The sequence below is a fragment of the Lynx rufus genome, unplaced genomic scaffold, assembly GCF_022079265.1.
Source record: "Lynx rufus isolate CCGP_SWC_20201006 ecotype Redwood Valley unplaced genomic scaffold, mLynRuf1.p SCAF_6, whole genome shotgun sequence".
In the NCBI taxonomy this organism is placed as follows: domain Eukaryota; kingdom Metazoa; phylum Chordata; class Mammalia; order Carnivora; family Felidae; genus Lynx; species Lynx rufus.
The window spans coordinates 61,024,647-61,044,638 of record NW_025814878.1 but is presented as its reverse complement, the minus strand read 5'-3'; the positions used below and the strand labels follow the sequence as shown (position 1 = coordinate 61,044,638).

At 35.8% G+C, this 19,992-nt stretch overlaps 1 protein-coding gene across 1 annotated transcript; it reads left to right on the top strand.

Moving 5' to 3' along the window:
- The first annotated feature begins 17,243 nt into the window (after positions 1-17,243).
- Positions 17,244-18,911, top strand: LOC124528786 (glycerol kinase-like). Its single transcript, XM_047102598.1, has one exon. It carries the CDS (start codon positions 17,250-17,252, stop codon positions 18,909-18,911), a length of 1,662 nt encoding a protein of 553 aa, XP_046958554.1. The 5' UTR covers positions 17,244-17,249.
- Positions 18,912-19,992: the final 1,081 nt, after the last annotated feature.

Here is a 19,992-nt window from a genome sequence, read left to right as displayed (position 1 = left end):
TGTAATAATTCCATTTTCATTCATGATTTTATATATTTGGGTCATCTCCCTTTTCTTGTTGAGAAGCTTGGCTAGAGGTTTATCAAACTTGTTTATTTTTCAAAAAACCAACTCTTGGTTTCATTGATCTGCTCTACAGTTTTTTTAGATTCTATATTGTTTATTTCTGCTCTAATCTTTATTATTTCTCTTCTTCTGCTGGGTTTGGGGTGTCTTTGCTGTTCTGCTTCTATTTCCGTTAAGTGTGCTGTTAGATTTTGTATTTAGGATTTTTCTTGTTTCTTGAGATAGGCCTGGATTGCAATGTATTTTCTTCTCAGGACTGCCTTCACTGCATCCCAGAGCGTTTGGATTGTTGTATTTTCATTTTAATTTGTTTCCATTTTTTAATTTCTTCTCTAATTGCCTGGTTGACCCATTCATTCTTTAGTAGGGTGTTCTTTAACCTCCATGCTTTTGGAGGTTTTCCAGACTTTTTCCTGTGGTTGATTTCAAGTTTCACAGCATTGTGGTCTGAAAGTGTGCATGGTATGATCTCAATTTTCTTATACTTATGAAGGGCTTTTTTGTGACCCAGTATGTGACCTATCTTGGAGAATGTTCCATGTGCACTCAAGAAAAAGTATATTCTGTTGCTTTGGGATGCAGAGTTCTAAATATATCTGTCAAATCCATCTGATCCAATGTATCATTCAGGGCCCTTGTTTCTTTATTGATCCTATGTCTAGATGATCTATCCATTGTTGTAAGTGGACTATTAAAGTCCCCTGCAATTACCACATTCTTATCAATAAGGTTGCTTATGTTTGTAATTAATTGTTTTATATATTTGGGGGCTCCCATATTCAGCACATAGACATTTATAAATTGTCAATTCTTCCTGATGGATAGTCCCTGTAATTATTATATAATATATATTATATATATTATATATTTTATATAATATATAATTATATTATATAATGAAGAATATATTCTTCATCTCTTGTTACAGCCTTTAATTTAAAGTAGTTTGTATGATATAAGTATGGCTACTCCAGCTTTCTTTTGACTTCCAGTAGCATGATAGATAGTTCTCCATCCCCTCACTTTCAATCTGAAGGTGTCCTCAGGTCTAAAATGAGTCTCTTGTAGACAGCAAATAGATGGGTCTTGTTTTTTAACCATTCTGATACCCTATGTCTTTTGGTTTGAGCATTTAGTCCATTTACATTCAGTGCTTTATAGAAAGATATGGGTTTAGAGTCATTGTGATGTCTGTAGGTGTCATGCTTGTAGTGATGTCTCTGGTACTTTGTGGTCCTTGCAACTTTTCACTCACAGAATCCTCCTTAGGATCTCTTGTATGGCTGGTTTAGTGGTGATGAATTCCTTCAGTTTTTGTTTTTTGGGAAGACCTTTATCTCTCCTTCTATTCTGAATGACAGCCTTGCTGGATAAAGAGCTATCGGCTGCATATTCTTCCTGTTCATCACATTGAAGATTTCCTGCCATTCCTTTCTGGCCGGCCAAGTTTCAGTAGATAGGTCTGCCACTAGTTTTATGGGTCTCCCTTTGTAAGTTAGAGCCTGTTTATCCCTAGCTGCTTTCAGAATTTTCTCTTTATCCTTTTATTTTGCCAGTTTTACTATGATATATCCTGAAGAAGATCGAGTCAAGTTACGTCTGAAGGGAGTTCTCTGTGCCTCTTGGATTTCAATGCCTTTTTCCTTCCCCAGACCAGGGAAGTTCTCAGCTATGATTTGTTCAAGTACACCTTCAGCCCCTTTCTCTCTCTCTTCTTCTTCTGGAATTCCTATGATACGGATATTGTTCCGTTTGATTGCATCACTTAGTTCTCTAATTCTCCTCTCATGCTCCTGGATTTTTTTATCTCTTTTTCTCAGCTTCCTCTTTTTCCATAATTTTATATTCTAATTCACCCTTTCTCTCCTCTGCCTCTTCAATCTGTGCTATGGCCGCCTCCATTTTATTTTGCACCTCATATATAGCATATTTTAGCTCCTCATGACTATTTCTTAGTCCCTTGATTTCTGTAGCAATAGATTCTCTGCTGTCCTCTATGCTTTTTTTAAGCCCAGCGATTAATTTTATGACTATTATTCTAAATTCTTGTTCTCTTATATTGCTTAAATCATTTTTGAGCAACTCATTAGCTATCGCTACTTCCTGGAGTTTCTTTTGAGGAGAATTGTTCTGTTTTGTCATTTTGGGTAGTCCCTGTGGTGGCTCCAAACTGCAGGGCACTTCCCCCTGTGCTGTCTGGAGTAACTTGTGTTGGTGGGCGGGGCTGCAGTCAGACCTGATGTCTCCCCCCAGCCCACTACTGAGGCCACAGTCAGACTGGTGTGTACCTTATCTTCCCGTCTCCCAGGGGCAGGACTCACTGTGGAGTGGTGTGGCCCCTGTCTGGGCTACTTGCACACTGCCAGGCTTGTGGTGCTCTTTCCATTGGATCTGGTGTATTAGCCAGGGTGGATCCACAAGGTACACAGGGGCAGGAGGGGCAGGCTTAGCTAGCTTTGCCATGGGTGGTCCCCTGTGGGAGGGACCCTGTAGCACCTGGAGGGAGGCAGACCCATCAGAGGGATGGATCCACAGAAGCACAGCGTTGGGTGTTTGCATGGTGCAAGCAACTTCAGTGACGGGAACTGATTCCCTTTGGGATTTCAGCTGGGGGATTGAACAGGGATATGGCACTTGCCAGCACCTTTGTTCCCCACGGAGCTGAGCTCTGTCTTCCGGGGCTCAGCAACTCTCCCCCCCGGTGCCCTCTCACCCTCCCCGCTCTCCAAGAGCACAGCTGTTAACTTTTAACATTGCAGATGTTAAGTCCCGCTAGCTGTCAGAACTCACGCAGTCTGGCCCCTCTGCTTTTGGAAGCCAGACTCGTGGGCTCTGCCTTGCTGGGTGAGCTGCCCCTCCACCACCCCGGCTCCCTCCTGCCAGTCCGTGCAGTGGGCACTGCCTCTCTGCCCTTCCTACCCTCTTCTGTGGGCCTCTTGTCTACTCTTGGCTCCGGAGAGTCTGTTCTGCTAGTCTTCTGGCAGTTTTCTGGGTTATTTAGGCAGATGTGGGTGGAATCTAAGCGATCAGCAGGACGAGGTGAGCCTAGCGTCCTCTACACTGTCATCTTCCAGTTCCCCAAACAACTAATACTTCTATTGGAGAAGTCTGTTGTATTTCTGTCATGCACAACATGGAGTTTCATTGCCTCCTGAAGTAAACATTTTCAAAAGAACAATGAGACTTTTGTTCTGGATGAAAAGCAAGCAGTAGCAGAGCTAGTGTTTGTTTAACATATAATATATGCCAGGTTATCTACTGGATGCCACTGTTCTGTATTTTATAGAACAGCGTTTGGCAATTTTTTTTCATGTAAATGACAAGTAGTAGATATTTTAGGCTTTTGAGTAATAAAGTCTCTATTCAGACTCTCAACTCTGCATTTATAGGTGTGAAAGCTTTGTAGGCAAAGGAAACGGGTATAGTATGTTCCAATAAAACTTTTTTTCTATGGGCTGGATTTGTTCCCATGGCTGTAGTTTGCTAGCTCATGTTGGAGAACACATATGGGTAGAAGTGACTATGACTTCACAAAGATAAAGGGAAAAGTCTCTGCTTCAAGAAATAAGAGATTAGTGGGTGAATACATTCTTATTAAATGATTAAAAAATGTTAAAAATGATGTGAAGGCTACAGTTATTAAAGTAAACTAGCTTGAGAGCATGGAAGAGATGTTATCCTCACTGTGAAACCCATATCCAAACAATCTCTTTATATATACTGTTTTAACCACACCATTCCCTGAAAACAATGAACACTTTCAGTATTGAAATCATATTGTTTCATCTTTACCTATGGCTTAAGTACTACCCCACCTTTGCTCTGCTTTTTAAATGCCATCCACACATGGTCCAAACAAGACTTTGCTAATCACTAAAACTCAAATATTACTATCTCACTACAATTTCCCTTGAGTACACTCTGAAACATGCCCTCACGTATATTTCTAGAGAAATTCAAAGAAAAAGATAATAGATAAAATTTACCTTAAAAACTTGAGCTGCATAATTGACATATAGTTTCTCAATTCTTTTTTTTAGTTTTTTTAATGTTTATTTATTCTTGACACAGAGAGAGACAGAGCATGAGTGGGGGAGGGGCAGAGAGAGAGGGAGACACAGAACCTGAAGCAGGCTCCAGGCTCTGAGCTGTCAGCACAGAGCCTGACGTGGGGCATGAACTCACAAGCCGTGAGATCATGACCTGAGCTGAAGTCGGACGCTTAACTGACTGAGCCATTCAGGCGCCCCTATAGTTTCTCAATTCTAAAAAGAAAATATATATAGCAATCTGAAGGTTAAGTCTTCTTCTATACATTTACAAATAAAGGCATAGTAGTATTGAGTAGTTAATTTAATTTATTGGAGAAGTTTGTTGTATCTCTGTGATGCACAGCATGGAATTTCATTCACAAATAAAGGCAAAGTAATCTCGAGTAGTTAATTTAATGTTTCCAAATATAGTGAAAACTGAGACTAATATTTGCTTGAAACTAAAACTCAATGTCTTTCCTCTATACCAGTCTATCTCTAGTAGTACTTACCAATTTTATCGCATTAATTTTTTTGCACTTCTGTCTCTAGGTCTGGGTTGCAAGTTCCTTGAAGGCATATTTCTGCATTTCTAACATTTTAACACAGTTTCTGAAATGCATTGTCTAAAAAAGGTTTATTGAAAAATTAAGTTGAAAAAATAAATTGAAAAAAGTTGTAAGATGTACTTATATCTATTAGCCATCTTTCTTTCCTAATATATAAATGTCTATCCATGTGGATCATTATATACATATGAGAAGAGAGGCAATGAAAAATTTACTTCCCAATTCAAGAGGCATGTTAGATATTTATCAAAGCAACCTGCAGAAAAACAACATGTCCTTGAAGACATAGCCAATTAGACTACAAGAGGCTGAGGGAAGAGTTCTTTGTGTTTTTTTAAAGGTTTATTTTTCTTTAGTTATTTATGTTCTTAGAACCATATCTTAATGTCCAGTAATAAGGCACATTATGAAAGGGATAGACTACAGAATGCCATCATCAACACTATTTTACTTGTGAGTTTTACCTTTATAACACCAGAGCACATAGGTAAGTTTGGGATGATAGACTAGATTTTTCTCGATCTCACCACTTTGGCCACTACTGCTGGTATCAAGGAAAGACAAAGGAGATTCCAGTAGCTGAGGCCCTGGTAATAGTTTTGAGATATTACAACATGGACTCAAATGATTTTTCATGCTTTTGAATACTATAATTTCCACTTCTAAGTATTTAATCTGTGCAATTTCTCAGGTGGTTAACACTGCACACATGCACACATACATAAAGGAAAATCTGTTACTATATATACACCCGTATATACCAGGATACCAAATATTATGGCTCAATAGAGCTTTGTGTATTTCATTAATACTCTTCATACTTATTTTTGTTGCCATATTTCTCTAGCTTGGTTTTCTTCAGAGATTTCCAGGATACTTTCTTGCTCTGATTAATTTTATTTGAAAATTGTATGATGCTTGAAATACTCTATGCTTATTTCAAATATGACATCTGTTCATATTTTCATTTATTCAAAATGCTACTCAGTTTAATAAAATGTATTGTTCATAATGTTTTTGTCACTCAGCTAATATATTTCAAAGAACAAATCATCCTGTTATTACAGATTGTTCAATATTTTGTTCTTATGGCTGCAGAACTATAATTTGTTCTCATCAAGTAGTTTATATTATAATTAAAATATTATATTATATTGTATTGTATTATATTATATTATATTATATTATATTATATTATAATTACTGTAATCCAATTATGATTGCTAACCAGGAGTTAGGTAAAACTTCACAGGCACAAAACTGCCCTCAAATCAGACATTAGCTTCAAGTTTGAAAGTTCTTAGGCCATACACACTTCTGACCAACTGACTACAAATTTGGTGTTCCAGTTACCCCTTCAGCATTAATAATACATCAGAACAACTCACAGAACTGAGCAAAGTACTATACTATGATTACAGTTTTGTTGCAAAGCTAAAAATCAGGACAAGTCAAAACAAGAGACACATAGGGGAAGGTCTGAGGAGTTCCCATGTCCATTCTCTGTGGAGTCAGGATGAGTCACCCTCTTGGCATATTAATGTGTATAACCAACCAGGAAGTATACCCAAGCTCTGAGTTTTATTGGGTTTTATTATGTAGATATGTTTGACTAAATTATGTGATTGAACTAAACCTCCAACCCTCATTCCCACAGGATTGATTTGATGTCATGTAACACAAAACCTTATCCCTCTAATCATATAGTTGCTCTTTCTGGTATGGCTAGCCCCCAACCTAAAGCAATTAAAGTGTCCACCTGAGTCACCTTCTTAGCATAAACTCAGGTGTGGTCTTAGAGGAGAACCATCAAGAGTAACAAACATACTCCCCCAAATGGCACAATGTCTAGGATTTAGAGTTTCCATCCCAGGAAGTGGAGACAAAGACTAGCCAAACTCTTTACTACACAAGAATTACATTAACATTTTGCTTTAATATATTAAAGAAAGCCATTGAAATAGATGTTATACTGAGAACAAGTCAACAGAGCTTAACTATAATCTCAATTTCAATCAGACTAAATGAAAGTTCAACGGGTGTTTTAGAATAGCCTATTATCGCTATCACATTAATGGGTAGTCAACACAGTAATTCATAAGAATGTCAATAACTTCTAACATTGGAAATATTCATATGTGTGTAGTCTAATTGAGCCTGGTCAAAAGATTAAATCAATCTGTATCACTATGGCCCATTTTTATAACCCTTGGTCCATGAGAGAACCACAAATACCAATCTCATTATTCATAGAACCATTTTAGGAAGAAAAGAAACTCAGTTATATTTATGCCCTATCTAGTCCTAAAATTTATCCATCCAAATGTTATTTAGAAAAATTTTAAAGTCCACTTTCTTGTCCTCAAATCTGTAAACATTATCTGAGCAAAAATCACCAAAGCTCTAATGTTATTTTTTTCATCTAATATTAGAGTCAAAGGAGTAATTGGTTTATATAACAACAACAACAACAACAGATTTCCATGTTAATTATAATTAAGTCTTTGAACATGAAAATGTGTAAATATTTGCTGAGTATCATTTTTTGGGATGTTGTAATGAAATAACTAGACTGTGAAAATAGGTGACTAGGGTATTAGACCCTTACTTTTTATTTTTATTTTAAAATAAAATAATTTTTATTTTTATTTTATTTTTATTTTAAAAGCATGCTCATTTGCAAATTGTTTATCCTTATCTCTAGAGACTGGCTAGCATTGGGAAGGGCAGTCTCTCTAGGCTCAACAAAGCCCAAAATATCAAAACATGAGACTACATAAAATAAAATATATAGTTAATACCATACCCAACCCCAGCCTTCTCTAACTTCATACTAACCAAAATGTAGAAGCAACTCAAATGTTCCTCACCTGTAGAGTAGATAAACAAAATGTTGTATATCCATACAATGAAATATTATTCAGCAACAAAAATAATGAATGATCCATGCCATAACATGGGTGTACCTTGAAAACATTTTAAGTGAAATAAGCCAGATATATATAATTAGATGGTGGTGATGGCTATACATGTGAATAAATAAAAAAACACTTTAGTTTGATATAACTGAAGTATATTTCAGTAACATTAAAAAATATAATACACAGAGAATCAATATTACAAAAAGAACAAAAAATCACTAGCTATTTTATACTTCAGTAATAACCACTTAAAAATGGGTAGTGTAAATTGTGTTGCATTACAGTAACTTTAAAAAATATAAAATGTCTTGGGATATTAATACTCTGATGAGAAATACTGTGCGAAGAATATTATGAAAGAAAAGCAATAAAAGGAAGAGAAAGGCCATTTTCATAGACATAAGTGGTTAATATTAAAAAAACAATTTTCTTAAAATGTATAAATATAATTCTATCAAAATAGAGTATTGACGATTTAGGAAGTTTTTGGCTTTACATTTCTTCTTAATATCAAATGGACTAATATAAATGTGCAACTAGAGAGATCTTTTAAAAATGTAAATAGGGGGCGCCTGGGTGACTCAGTCAGTTAAGCATCTGACTTCGGCTCAGGTCATGATCTCAGGGTCCGTGAGTTCGAGCCCCACGTCGGGCTCCATGCTGACAGCTCAGAGCCTGGAGCCTGCTTCGGATTCTGTGTCTCCCTCTCTCTCTGACCCTCCCCCATTCATGCTCTGTCTCTCTCTGTCTCAAAAATAAAAAGAAACATTAAAAAAAATGTAAATAGTTCTGGGTTCATAATAGATAGACTAGTGGGGCAGAATATGTACTTCACAGATTATTATATTTAAATTAGTTATTATAATAATAAAGTACTTACTAGTGGAAAAATAGAATTATTTAATAAAGTCTCCTTGGATAACTTACTAACAATTTGGAGAATAGCTGGGCTATATTAATATTTATACATCAGTTCTATAAGAATTAGTTTTAAATGAAACCCTGCAGGGGCACCTGGGTGGCCCAGTTGGTTAAGTGTAGGACTCTTGATCTTGGTTCAGGTCATAATCTTATGGTTCGTGAGTTCAAGTCCCACATCAGGCTCTGCACTGACAGAGGAGAGCCTGCTTGGGATTCTGTCTCTCCCTCTCTGCCCTTTCCCACTTGCTCTCTCTCTCTTTCAAAAATAAATAAATAAACTTTTATAAATAAATAAATAAACACTGCAGATTTTAGAAGTACTTCAATATACATAGTCACTATTTTAATATATGAATATGGAAAAGACAATATTTTTAAAATTAAGTGAAACTATGAACACAAAATATATTTTATTATTTTATATATGTATATAATTCACAATAATGTAGTATAATATATAGTATCATGATTCAAAATGATGCACTAGTTTTTATATATGCATATGTTTTAATATATGATTGTGTATGTATGTGTATATATATATATATGTATAAATGTATTTATAGCCATGTAGTTAAAAAATTAAGGCTCTGGAGTGACATTTTAAACAATTATTAAGTCCCTGTTATTCATTTTTCTCATCTGGGAATCATTATAAAAATAACATTTGCCTCTTGAAATGTTTGGCATAATTAAATTAAATTATACATGTAATGCGAGTTAACAGAGTCTGAGATACAGTAAAATCTCAATAAACATTACCTATTAACCAGTATTGTAAAAGCTTACACATTCAGAAATATATTAAGTTAATAAAAAAGACCTCATTCAAAGTCCAGCCCTTTGTCATAGGTAACCAATACTGACAATTGTGTGTATACTAAGTACTTTTTATATCTGCTTTCACACATGTATATTTTAAGGAAATCTTAACTTACTGTTTACTTTTTATAAAAATATATGTAATTTATACCATTTAGCAAGTTGTATTGTTCTTACCTAACAATGCAACTCATTATAGTATATCATTGGGCTTCCAGCATCCATTTCTCCCATTCTTGTAACAGAACCCATATTTCTGAGCCATCACCTCAGTCCAAATGGATTGGGTATGCTAACTCCAGCCCAGCCCCAGGTGTGGTCATATGACTCAAGCCTAGAAAGAGAGGTTATGGAGCCTTCCTGGGCACAGTGTCTGGTTTAGGGATGGGCACATGATCTGTGACCAGTGTAACACAAATAATTTCTTTTATTGTTAGTGTAAAGATAGGTATTTCTGCTGGGTTGAAAACTGAGCCTGAAGTTAATTGTAGCTATGCTGCCACTAATTAATGAAAGTCAACCTAGAACCAACACAAATAATAAAGTATTCAAAAGATAGAAAATGATGGTGACTTGATTTATATTGCTCGACGCCCTGGATCTCGCATTGACTAGGACCAGGAATGTCTCTGGGTATTTACATTGCATGTAGAATCTATATATTCTTTTTGTCTTAATTTTATTTGTGTCAGGCTCTGTCATTGCAACCAAAATTAGTAAATATGGAGAGCTATGTCCCTCCCTCTCTCTGTATATATTTTCTATTATCATATCAATGCTAAAATGAATACATGTGTCCATATAGTTGTACATATGTGTAAGTATTTTTGTGTGTGGAAAAGTTGCTTATTTGAGTCAAGTTCACAGACAATTTCAATTTTGATAAGTACAAACTGCTCCATTCTCTTTTTCTTTTAATTTACAATTACATCAAATAAAATACAAATTTGTTTTCAAATGCTTTTTTGCCAACACTGAATAATACCAATATAATTTTATTTTACATAATCTGATAAATAATAACACATTAGTAAAGGTTAGCACAACCCATTATATACGTGTGTGTGTGTGTGTGTGTGTGTGTGTGGTTGTATGTATGTATATCGACCATTTGTGTTTTTAATGTGTAATTTATTTGACAATAATTTTGGCATTTTTAAAAACATGTATTGCGTTACTTGTCTTTTCAAAGATTTTTAAGATTTTATATTACTGTTACTCATCATTTGTTGTACATATTGCTAAAAATGTCCCCCTCTATGCATTTTCTTTGTTCATGATATCATGTGTTATATAGTGTTTTGTTTAATGTCCATCTTTATGGTTTCTGATTGTGTCTCTAATTTAGGAATTCTAGAAAGCCATCCTAAGCATAATAACAAAACAATTATCATAAAATTATTGGTTGAGGGGCACCTGGGGTGGCTCAGTCGGTTGAGCATCCGACTTCAGCTCAGGTGATGTTCTCACAAGTTTGTGAGTTGGAAAGCCCAGAGTCGGGCTCTGTGCTGACAGCTTGGAGCCTGGAACCTGCTTAGGATTCTGTGTCTTCCTCTCTCTCTGCCATTCCCCAACTTGTGCACTCTCTCTCTCTCTCTCTCTCTCAAAAATAAATAAAATTTAAAAATTAAAAAAATAAAATAATTGGTGGATAATTCAATGATGTAAAAACTAAAGAGCTTCTGAACAGAATAAAAAATTAACTGAAATAAAAGAATAAGCACAAAAATAAGAAAAAAAAGTATTTGCAATATAAGGGGTAAAAAGAAGGTTCATGTCTAACATATGCAAAACTCTTTTTTTTTTTTCAACGTTTATTTATTTTTGGGACAGAGAGAGACAGAGCATGAACGAGGGAGGGGCAGAGAGAGAGGGAGACACAGAATCGGAAACAGGCTCCAGGCTCTGAGCCATCAGCCCAGAGCCTGACGCGGGGCTCGAACTCACGGACCGCGAGATCGTGACCTGGTTGAAGTCGGACGCTTAACCGACTGCACCACCCAGGCGGCCCTGCAAAACTCTTATAAATCACTGGGAAAAAATCATGAAAGATGACAGATTTTAAATACATATATGAAAACTTCCACTGTTGAGATTATTAAGAAACAGTTAATCTAACAGACTGAAAGAATGTGGTATAAAATTTTTGGAAGGCACTTGGTAAATATGCATGTAAAATATGCCTACTCATTGACAATACTAATTCTAGGAATTCATCCCAAAGGAAGGGTTTAACAACTATATGACATGCTCATACAGTACATTAATTGCATTAAGGCAATTTTAATGTAACCAAAATGGAATAAGTATATATATATATATATATATATCCATAAAATGGAGAAATGCTATAGAGAATTTTGAATTGATGTGAAAAAAAAAGATGAGGCAAATTTCACTTGAGAAAAGGACTATACAATACATATTAATCCTATTTAATTTTTTTTTAATGTTTATTTATTTTTGAGAGAGAGAGAGAGAGAGAGCGAGAGCGTGAGCAGGGGAGGGGCAGAGAGAGAGGGAAACACAGAATCCAAAGCAAGCTCCAGGCTCTGAGCTGTCAGCACAGAGTCTGATGCGGGACTTGAACTCCTGTGAGATCATGAGCTGAGCTGAAGTCGGCCACATAACCAACTGAGCCACCCAGGCACCCCACCTATTAATCCTGTTATAAATGTAGAGATTTAAAATTGATTGCTGTACAAAAATACATACCTATGCAAATTAAAGAAAATTAGAAAAGTTAGTAAATATATTTTGAATATGAACAGCAATTTTCTCTGGATGGTGGTATGAAGAGAGATTTTTATTTTTGTCTTTATGTAGTTTGGAGATGTTTTTAACAATTATAAAGGGTTACGTTTATAGTAAACAGTTACAAAAACATTCCCATTTTCATGATAAAAATATTACAAGAGAGGTTATGACTAATTCTGGGAAAAGCAAGGACAGGAGAAAGTTCTGAAGCAATAATCATCAGATGAGAGTTTTAAAATAATCAAAATAATTAAAGAATAATTTCCTTTCTTCTGGATTGAGTAAATGGAATGAATACATGTATCCATGTAGTTGTACATATGTGTAAGTATTTTTGTGTGTGGAAAAGTTGTTGGGTTATTGTTTCCTTTTCATTCCATTTTCCCCTTTTCAGTATATCTTGGTATATTGATTGTTTTGTCTCTTTTGTGATTGCCACCAACGTCTACTATTCTTTGTTTTCTAGTACACTATGCTCTTCCTCAGCATTTACTATCAATTCCTGTTTGCTACTCAATGCAAATTTGCATCTCAGGTTGTTACTAAAACCACCTTTTTGTCATTTTCTTTTTTGTTAATGGTATTACAGGATTTTGCCTTTCTTTATATCTCTTTAGTTCCTCTCATTTCAATTCAAAACTATCTTTATTTAGCCAGGAAATCTAGACAAGTGTCTCAATGTATGTTCATTTTGTTAGAATTCAAGAGTATGCATTTGCAGGTGGACATTTCCATGGGTTTATATGCCCCAGTATAACTGACGATTTTCTGACAACTCTTATTTATTTTTAACTTAAAATTCAGTACTGAATTATTAAAAGGTCAAAACTCTGAAGCAGTTATACTTGTGTTATCTACTTCTCTTTACAGTGCAAAAGATTTTCTGAACTTTTGACCTTGTCATTCAGAAAAGGTCATAATAATTTACACAAAGGTGTACAAAATTAAAATATCAAAAAGAAACAAAGCATGTGTGAATTATAATTTTTTGTCACATAGCAATAAGATTACATCATTCTAAAACTCTGTGGAGCTGAACTTTAAAATTTGAAAATAGCAAATGATGGTAGTGTTCACTATTTTATCTGTTTAGTTCAGGATGCACAAATATGCCATAAGATGACATCAAATTGCAGATATAAGTTTCTCTACATTCCAATAGGTATTCAGTGATACAAATGTCCTGGAATCCTCTGGGGGTCTGAATGCAAGAACTGCAAGCTGGGCCATCATTCCTGTTACTAGTCTTCTTAGAGTTACAGACGAAGTCATTGCACTGAGACTCAGGCCTACATTCACTTAACAGAATGCCACCTCATGGGTCTTTCTTATGGTAAGCTGGCCTTTTCCTAACTGCTGAACTGCTATGGGATAGTCCTAGATTTAGGGTCTCTCTCCACTCCCAGCCACTTTTATATATGATTCCTATACACATTCTCACTGTCCTTATCATAAAACCCTAATTCTGGGTTTTAAAAATCATTATAGGGGTCCCTGGGTGGCTCAGTCAGTTAAGTGTTCAACTCTTGATTTCAACTCAGGTCATGATCTCACAGTCTTGAGATCGAGCCTTGTCTTGGGCTCCATTTTGAGCATGAAGCCTGCTTGGGATTCTTTCTCTCCCCCTCTCTCTATACCCTTCCCTTGCTCACACACTCTCTCATGCTCTCTCTCTCTCCCTCTCTTAAATAAATAAACATTTTAAAAAATGTATAATAGTCATATGACTATATAATAAAGCCCAGGGTTTAGCATCACAGATATATTTAGTATGCATTTGAAAATATCCTATTCCACTTCCTTGGAATTTGAGATTTCAAAATATGCAGTAGTTAATTGGCAAATGCAAAATAATAAGAGATGTGAATTTCCAGAGGAATAATCCAGGATGATATAAAAATAACATAGGCTGAAACAGATCATGTATTTTATTATGTGCAGCTTGCCCCAACTGTTCATGCTGTGTTTATTTTCATAAATCCAAAATCATTAAAAATTAGCCACATATAGAACCAAGGTATAGTCACTGTGTCTTACCAAGACAGTGACTTTAGATTATTAATACATATTTAGTGGTGGGGGTGGCCTAGTGATTTTATAGCGTGCTTCTAATTTTGTCATGTTGTGTTTTATTTGTATTTTATTGCAAAAATCATAGGTAAGAATGAAACAACTCAGTAGAAATAAGAATCAAAAATAATTCAAAGAGTACATGGAAAATAATGAAGCAATTCTTTCTTTCTTGTGTTAAAAAAGCTGTTAAAATGCCTTGAACAACTATGCTTCCATTTTCTCCCTTCATGATAAAAGGAAATAAAAGTTTTCAATAATAATTACTATAGTATCGTATTTAGAGTAAATCAAAGAAGCAATTATTTTTTTACCTCTGTTTGCCAAACTATGTCCTGCTAAAGAGGACATAATATAAATAGATATATGCTATAATGAAATAACTTTTGGAAATTCTGATTTAAACAAAGATAAACCCATGTATAATGCTGCAGGGATTCTTACATGTTTAAAATCTTTATTGTACTGAATTATCTAAGGCAATGCTTTATGCTTCTGTAATTTACTTGATCAGAAATCCTTCCACCATCCATTGAAAAAAAAAATTCTTACAGTTCATGAAATGCAAGAATGGCAGCCTAACAAATTTTAATTTGTACACTGTATCTTCTTAAAAAGGTATCCTACCTTTTAAGTGATTTAAGGATTATCTTTGATAAAGTTATATACTTTTTCCTCCAAGATACACATTAATAAAACTAATTAAACTCAGTGCTACATAGTTGTCATTTATACAACTGTACAAAATAAAATGAAATTTTTAGGGCATAATAAAATAGCTACAAAACTCATATCTTTTTAATTTTTTTGTATGTTTTCTCTATTAATTACTAACTGTTATTCTGTTAACAAAATACTTCCATTTCATAGGTGAGAAAACTAGAAAACAAAAAGTTAAACTGTTGAAGATCTAAAATCTGATTCCAAAGATGAAAGTTAGACATTAGAGTTAGAGTTAGACATTAGCCACTGGATTAAGATCTATTTTATAATAGCAAGGTCAAGTCTATTCTCCATTAGACTTTGTATTGATAAAGTTTGCCTTAAAACTTCAGGAATTTTAAACATGCTGCAAACAAATTAAAATCAATTCTGTAAAATTTGTCAAGCTTGAGTCTTTATTAGAATTACTAATTATCTGTATCATTTGATTGAGAAGACATATGATTCTGTTCACAGCAAGGGGTATGTAAAATCATTAACTGTCTCTCCCTCTAGATATAACAAGTGATGTGTAGACCTAAACTCAGCAGGGACCATCTTTATAAGCATGCCCTGAGGGAAAGTAGAACATGCTTGAATGGAATACTGTTAAATGAGCCTAATATGACCCTCCCTTTCTCCTCCATGTACTTATTCTCAGTAGGCCTTGATATTTGAAATCAACTTCCATTCCTCCATGCAAAACATAATATGATACATTACTATTTTTTAAATTAATCTAATAAAAGTAAACATTTAACAGTGAGGAGTGTCAATGATGCAACTCAGTTACCTTTTGAATTTCATAAAGAGCTCTGGTATTATGAAAAGTCAGTTTACAGTACAAACTATGATTTTAGCAGGAGCATAGGTTTGGGCTACCCTAGAGACCAATATGATATTTGCTCAGTGCCTTCTCTCATAACATACCCTATGTCAATTGTCTGAGATAGGAAGGAAGTTAAATTGGCCCTCACTCCTGGGAGCTTCTTCACATGAGAAGTTGCCTGGACTATTCAGTTTAAGTCCTTTACCCTAAGCAATTAATGCTCTTCCCTGCTGAAACAAATCCTGTTCTCACTCTAACTCGACTGCTTCTCACAAGAGAAGTTTGGTTGAAAAAAAAAATGGAAAGAAAGAAAGATAGGAAGATAGGAAGGAAGGAAGGAAGGAAGGAAGGAAGGAAAGAAAGAAAGAAAGAAAGAAAGAAAGAAAGAAAAGAAGGAAGGAGGTAGGATCTTTCAAATCTGAAATAACTCTAGGTAAATTTTTAGCTGTGTTGATAAGTCTATAGGGCAAAGAAAAAAAAAGAAAGCAGGAAATAATAAATAGTCACAACTTTGCATTTGTTCTTTTATAAGGAATGCTTATAATAATTTTTGAGATAAATGAATTAAACAAGAGTCTGGGAGAAAATGATTTCAAACCTAGGTTGTGGAGCAAGAAGTGTATTGTGGCTAAAGCAGAAGAATAGGATGTTGCAGAAGGGAAAAGTTAGGTAGGCTGGATTCCATGGCACCTTTTAGACAGCATTAAGATGCTGGATTCTAAGTATTAGTTTGAATAAGATGGAATGCAATCATAGAGCATGCAAAAGAGTGACCTAATCTGATACATTTGGATGTAACTGCTTTCAATTATATAGTGACTTTTAAGTTAAAGATGGAAGTGGAAACATCAATTGCTTTTGCAATTATTCAGGTGAGATATGAAAACTGTATTTAGGTAATTAGCAGTAGAGCAGTAAATAGTGGTGGATTGGAGATGCTTCTTGAATAAAGGCATGATAGCTTTTGCAGATGGATTAGATGTGCTGTATGAGAGAATGGTGGTAGATGATATGTCTTTGGATTTTTGTCCTAAGCAAGTAGAAGAAGGATATTGTGATTTACTAATGTGGGCAAAATTCTGGAGGATCATGTATGATGAGGATGACAAATGCCTGTTTTTGGACATATTACATTTAGAATGCCTTTTGGACATCCAAGGGGATAACTGAGTTAGGCAATTGGCTATATATAAAACTGATGTTTAGCAAGACTTCAGTTTAGAAAGTTTATAGATATAAGTTCTGGGGTCATCAGCATAAAGATGGTATGTCAAGGCAGGGGACTTGATGAGATCCTCTAAGGAGACAGAGTATATAGAGAAGAAAGGATGTCAGAGATTGAGACCTGGGTTTTGCTGACCACAGTGATGGGGAAGATGAAAAAGCAGCAAAAGTGACAAGAGCTAGAGCAGTGGAGAGGTAGGGATCAAGAGAATGGGTTTCCGGCATTCAGCCGTTGTAGCCGACCTCCTTGCCTTCTGTCTCACCACCTGCCCCTCCCCCGCGTGCCACTGTCTCCCTGGAAACTGGACGCAATACCCGCTGACCGGAAGCTGGTTTCATGGCAGCCGCGAAGAAAGCAGTTTTGGGGCCATTGGTGGGGGCAGTGGACCAGGGCACCAGCTCAACGCGCTTTTTGGTTTTCAATTCAAAAACAGCCGAACTACTTAGTCATCATCAAGTGGAAATAAAACAAGAGTTTCCAAGAGAAGGATGGGTGGAACAAGACCCTAAGGAAATTCTGCAGTCTGTCTATGAGTGTATAGAGAAAACATGTGAGAAGCTTGGACAGCTCAATATTGATATTTCCAACATAAAAGCTATTGGTGTCAGTAACCAAAGGGAAACCACTGTAGTCTGGGACAAGTTAACTGGAGAGCCTCTCTACAATGCTGTGGTGTGGCTTGACTTAAGAACCCAGTCTACCGTTGAGAATCTTAGTAAAAAAATTCCAGGAAATAATAACTTTGTCAAGTCTAAGACAGGCCTTCCACTTAGCACTTACTTCAGTGCTGTGAAACTTCGCTGGCTCCTTGACAATGTGAGAACAGTGAAAGAGGCTGTTGAAGAAGACAGAGCTCTTTTTGGGACCATTGATGCGTGGCTTATTTGGAGTTTGACAGGAGGGACCAACAGAGGTGTCCATTGTACAGATGTAACCAATGCAAGTAGGACAATGCTTTTCAACATTCATTCTCTGGAGTGGGATAAAGAGCTCTGTGAATTTTTTGAAATTCCAATGAAAATTCTTCCAAATGTCCGGAGTTCTTCTGAAATCTACGGCCTAATGAAAGCTGGGGTCTTGGAAGGTGTCCCAATATCTGGGTGTTTGGGAGACCAGTCTGCTGCATTGGTGGGACAAATGTGCTTCCAGGATGGACAAGCCAAAAATACCTATGGAACAGGCTGCTTCTTACTGTGTAATACAGGCCATAAGTGTGTGTTTTCTGAACATGGCCTTCTGACCACAGTGGCTTACAAGCTTGGCAGAGACAAACCAGTGTATTATGCATTGGAAGGTTCTGTAGCTATAGCTGGTGCTGTTATTCGCTGGCTAAGAGACAATCTTGGAATTATAAAGAGCTCAGAGGAAATAGAAAAACTTGCTAAAGAAGTAGGTACATCGTATGGCTGCTATTTCGTCCCTGCGTTTTCAGGGTTATATGCACCTTACTGGGAGCCCAGTGCAAGAGGGATCATCTGTGGGCTTACTCAGTTCACCAATAAATGCCATATTGCTTTTGCTGCATTAGAAGCTGTTTGTTTCCAAACCCGGGAGATTTTGGATGCCATGAACCGCGACTGTGGGATTCCACTCAGTCATTTACAGGTAGATGGAGGAATGACCAACAACAAAATTCTTATGCAGCTACAAGCAGATATTCTGTATATTCCAGTAGTGAAATCCTCAATGCCTGAAACAACTGCCCTGGGAGCTGCCATGGCAGCAGGGGCTGCAGAAGGAGTTGATGTTTGGAGTCTCCAACCCGAGGATTTGTCAGCGGTTATGATGGAGCGGTTTGAACCCCAGATCAACGCTGAGGAAAGTGAAATTCGTTACTCTACATGGAAGAAAGCTGTGATAAAGTCAATGGGTTGGGTTACAACTCAGTCTTCGGAAAGTGGTGACCCTAGTATCTTCTGTAGTCTACCCTTGGGCTTTTTTATAGTGAGTAGCATGGTAATGTTAATCGGAGCAAGGTACATCTCAGGTATCCCATAAATAATACCAACTCATGGATTCCAAAGATGTGAGCTCTTTGCCTAGTGAAAGAATCTAACGATTGTCTCTTAATGTGATGTCACTGTTCATAGTATAAGTCACTTGCTACATGACCCTTCAAGTAGACCTGGGCTTTGAAATAAAGAAAATTCAGCAGAATGCTATAGAAACATTTGGTGTGGTTTTTTTTTTAACATGGAGCGTTAAGATTGGACCAGCCACCTTTGGGGCTGACCCCTCATTTGCCATTATGTTCTGCCCCATTCCCTCTGAGACCTAGGAAGAATTCAGATTCTTCATTGGAATCTTTCATCAAACATATTCAAATACTGATGGTCTGGGATTTGATTCTCTGCACTACACGCATTTGATTAAGAAGTGATTACTAACCACCTACAAATGAGCGACTTTTTGTCTGTTTCTTTTTGACAGACCCTAAAAGTCTTCTTTTGTGTATATTAAGAAGACCACAACATCTTCACTGAATGTTTAAATGGAAACTTCTACTAAATTCTTAAAATGTAAATTTAGTACTCTCATAGCCTAGATATTTATTAGAAAGGTATTTGCCAAAACTGAAATTCTTCAGACCTTTTACCTGATTTTGCTAATTCACTGAATTGCTGTCTGGATCTTATAGGGAAGAACACTTTTTCTTTCTTTTTTCATCTCTTCTTTTTATATTTCTTACTTTGTATGTATAACATACATGCCTATATGTTTTATATACTGAGAGTAACCCATTTATAAGTTAAGAGTACATTTGATCTCACTAATTACATTGAATTTCTGTCTGGATCTTATAGGAAGAACACTTTTTTTCTTTCCATCTCCTTTTTATATTTCTTACTTTGTACGTATAACATATATGCCTTTATATTTTATATACAGAGGGTAGCCTATTTATAAATTAAGAGCACATTGTATCCAGTAGGTTATGATGGGTCTGGTCTTAAGTGGACCACTATGTTTATAAATATTTTGGGGAAAACACTGTGTACATTTTTGGGCAACAGTTATGCATATTTACCAGAAGAAACTTTTTCCTAAAGAGCCAGCATTTAAAGTTTAAGTATATGTT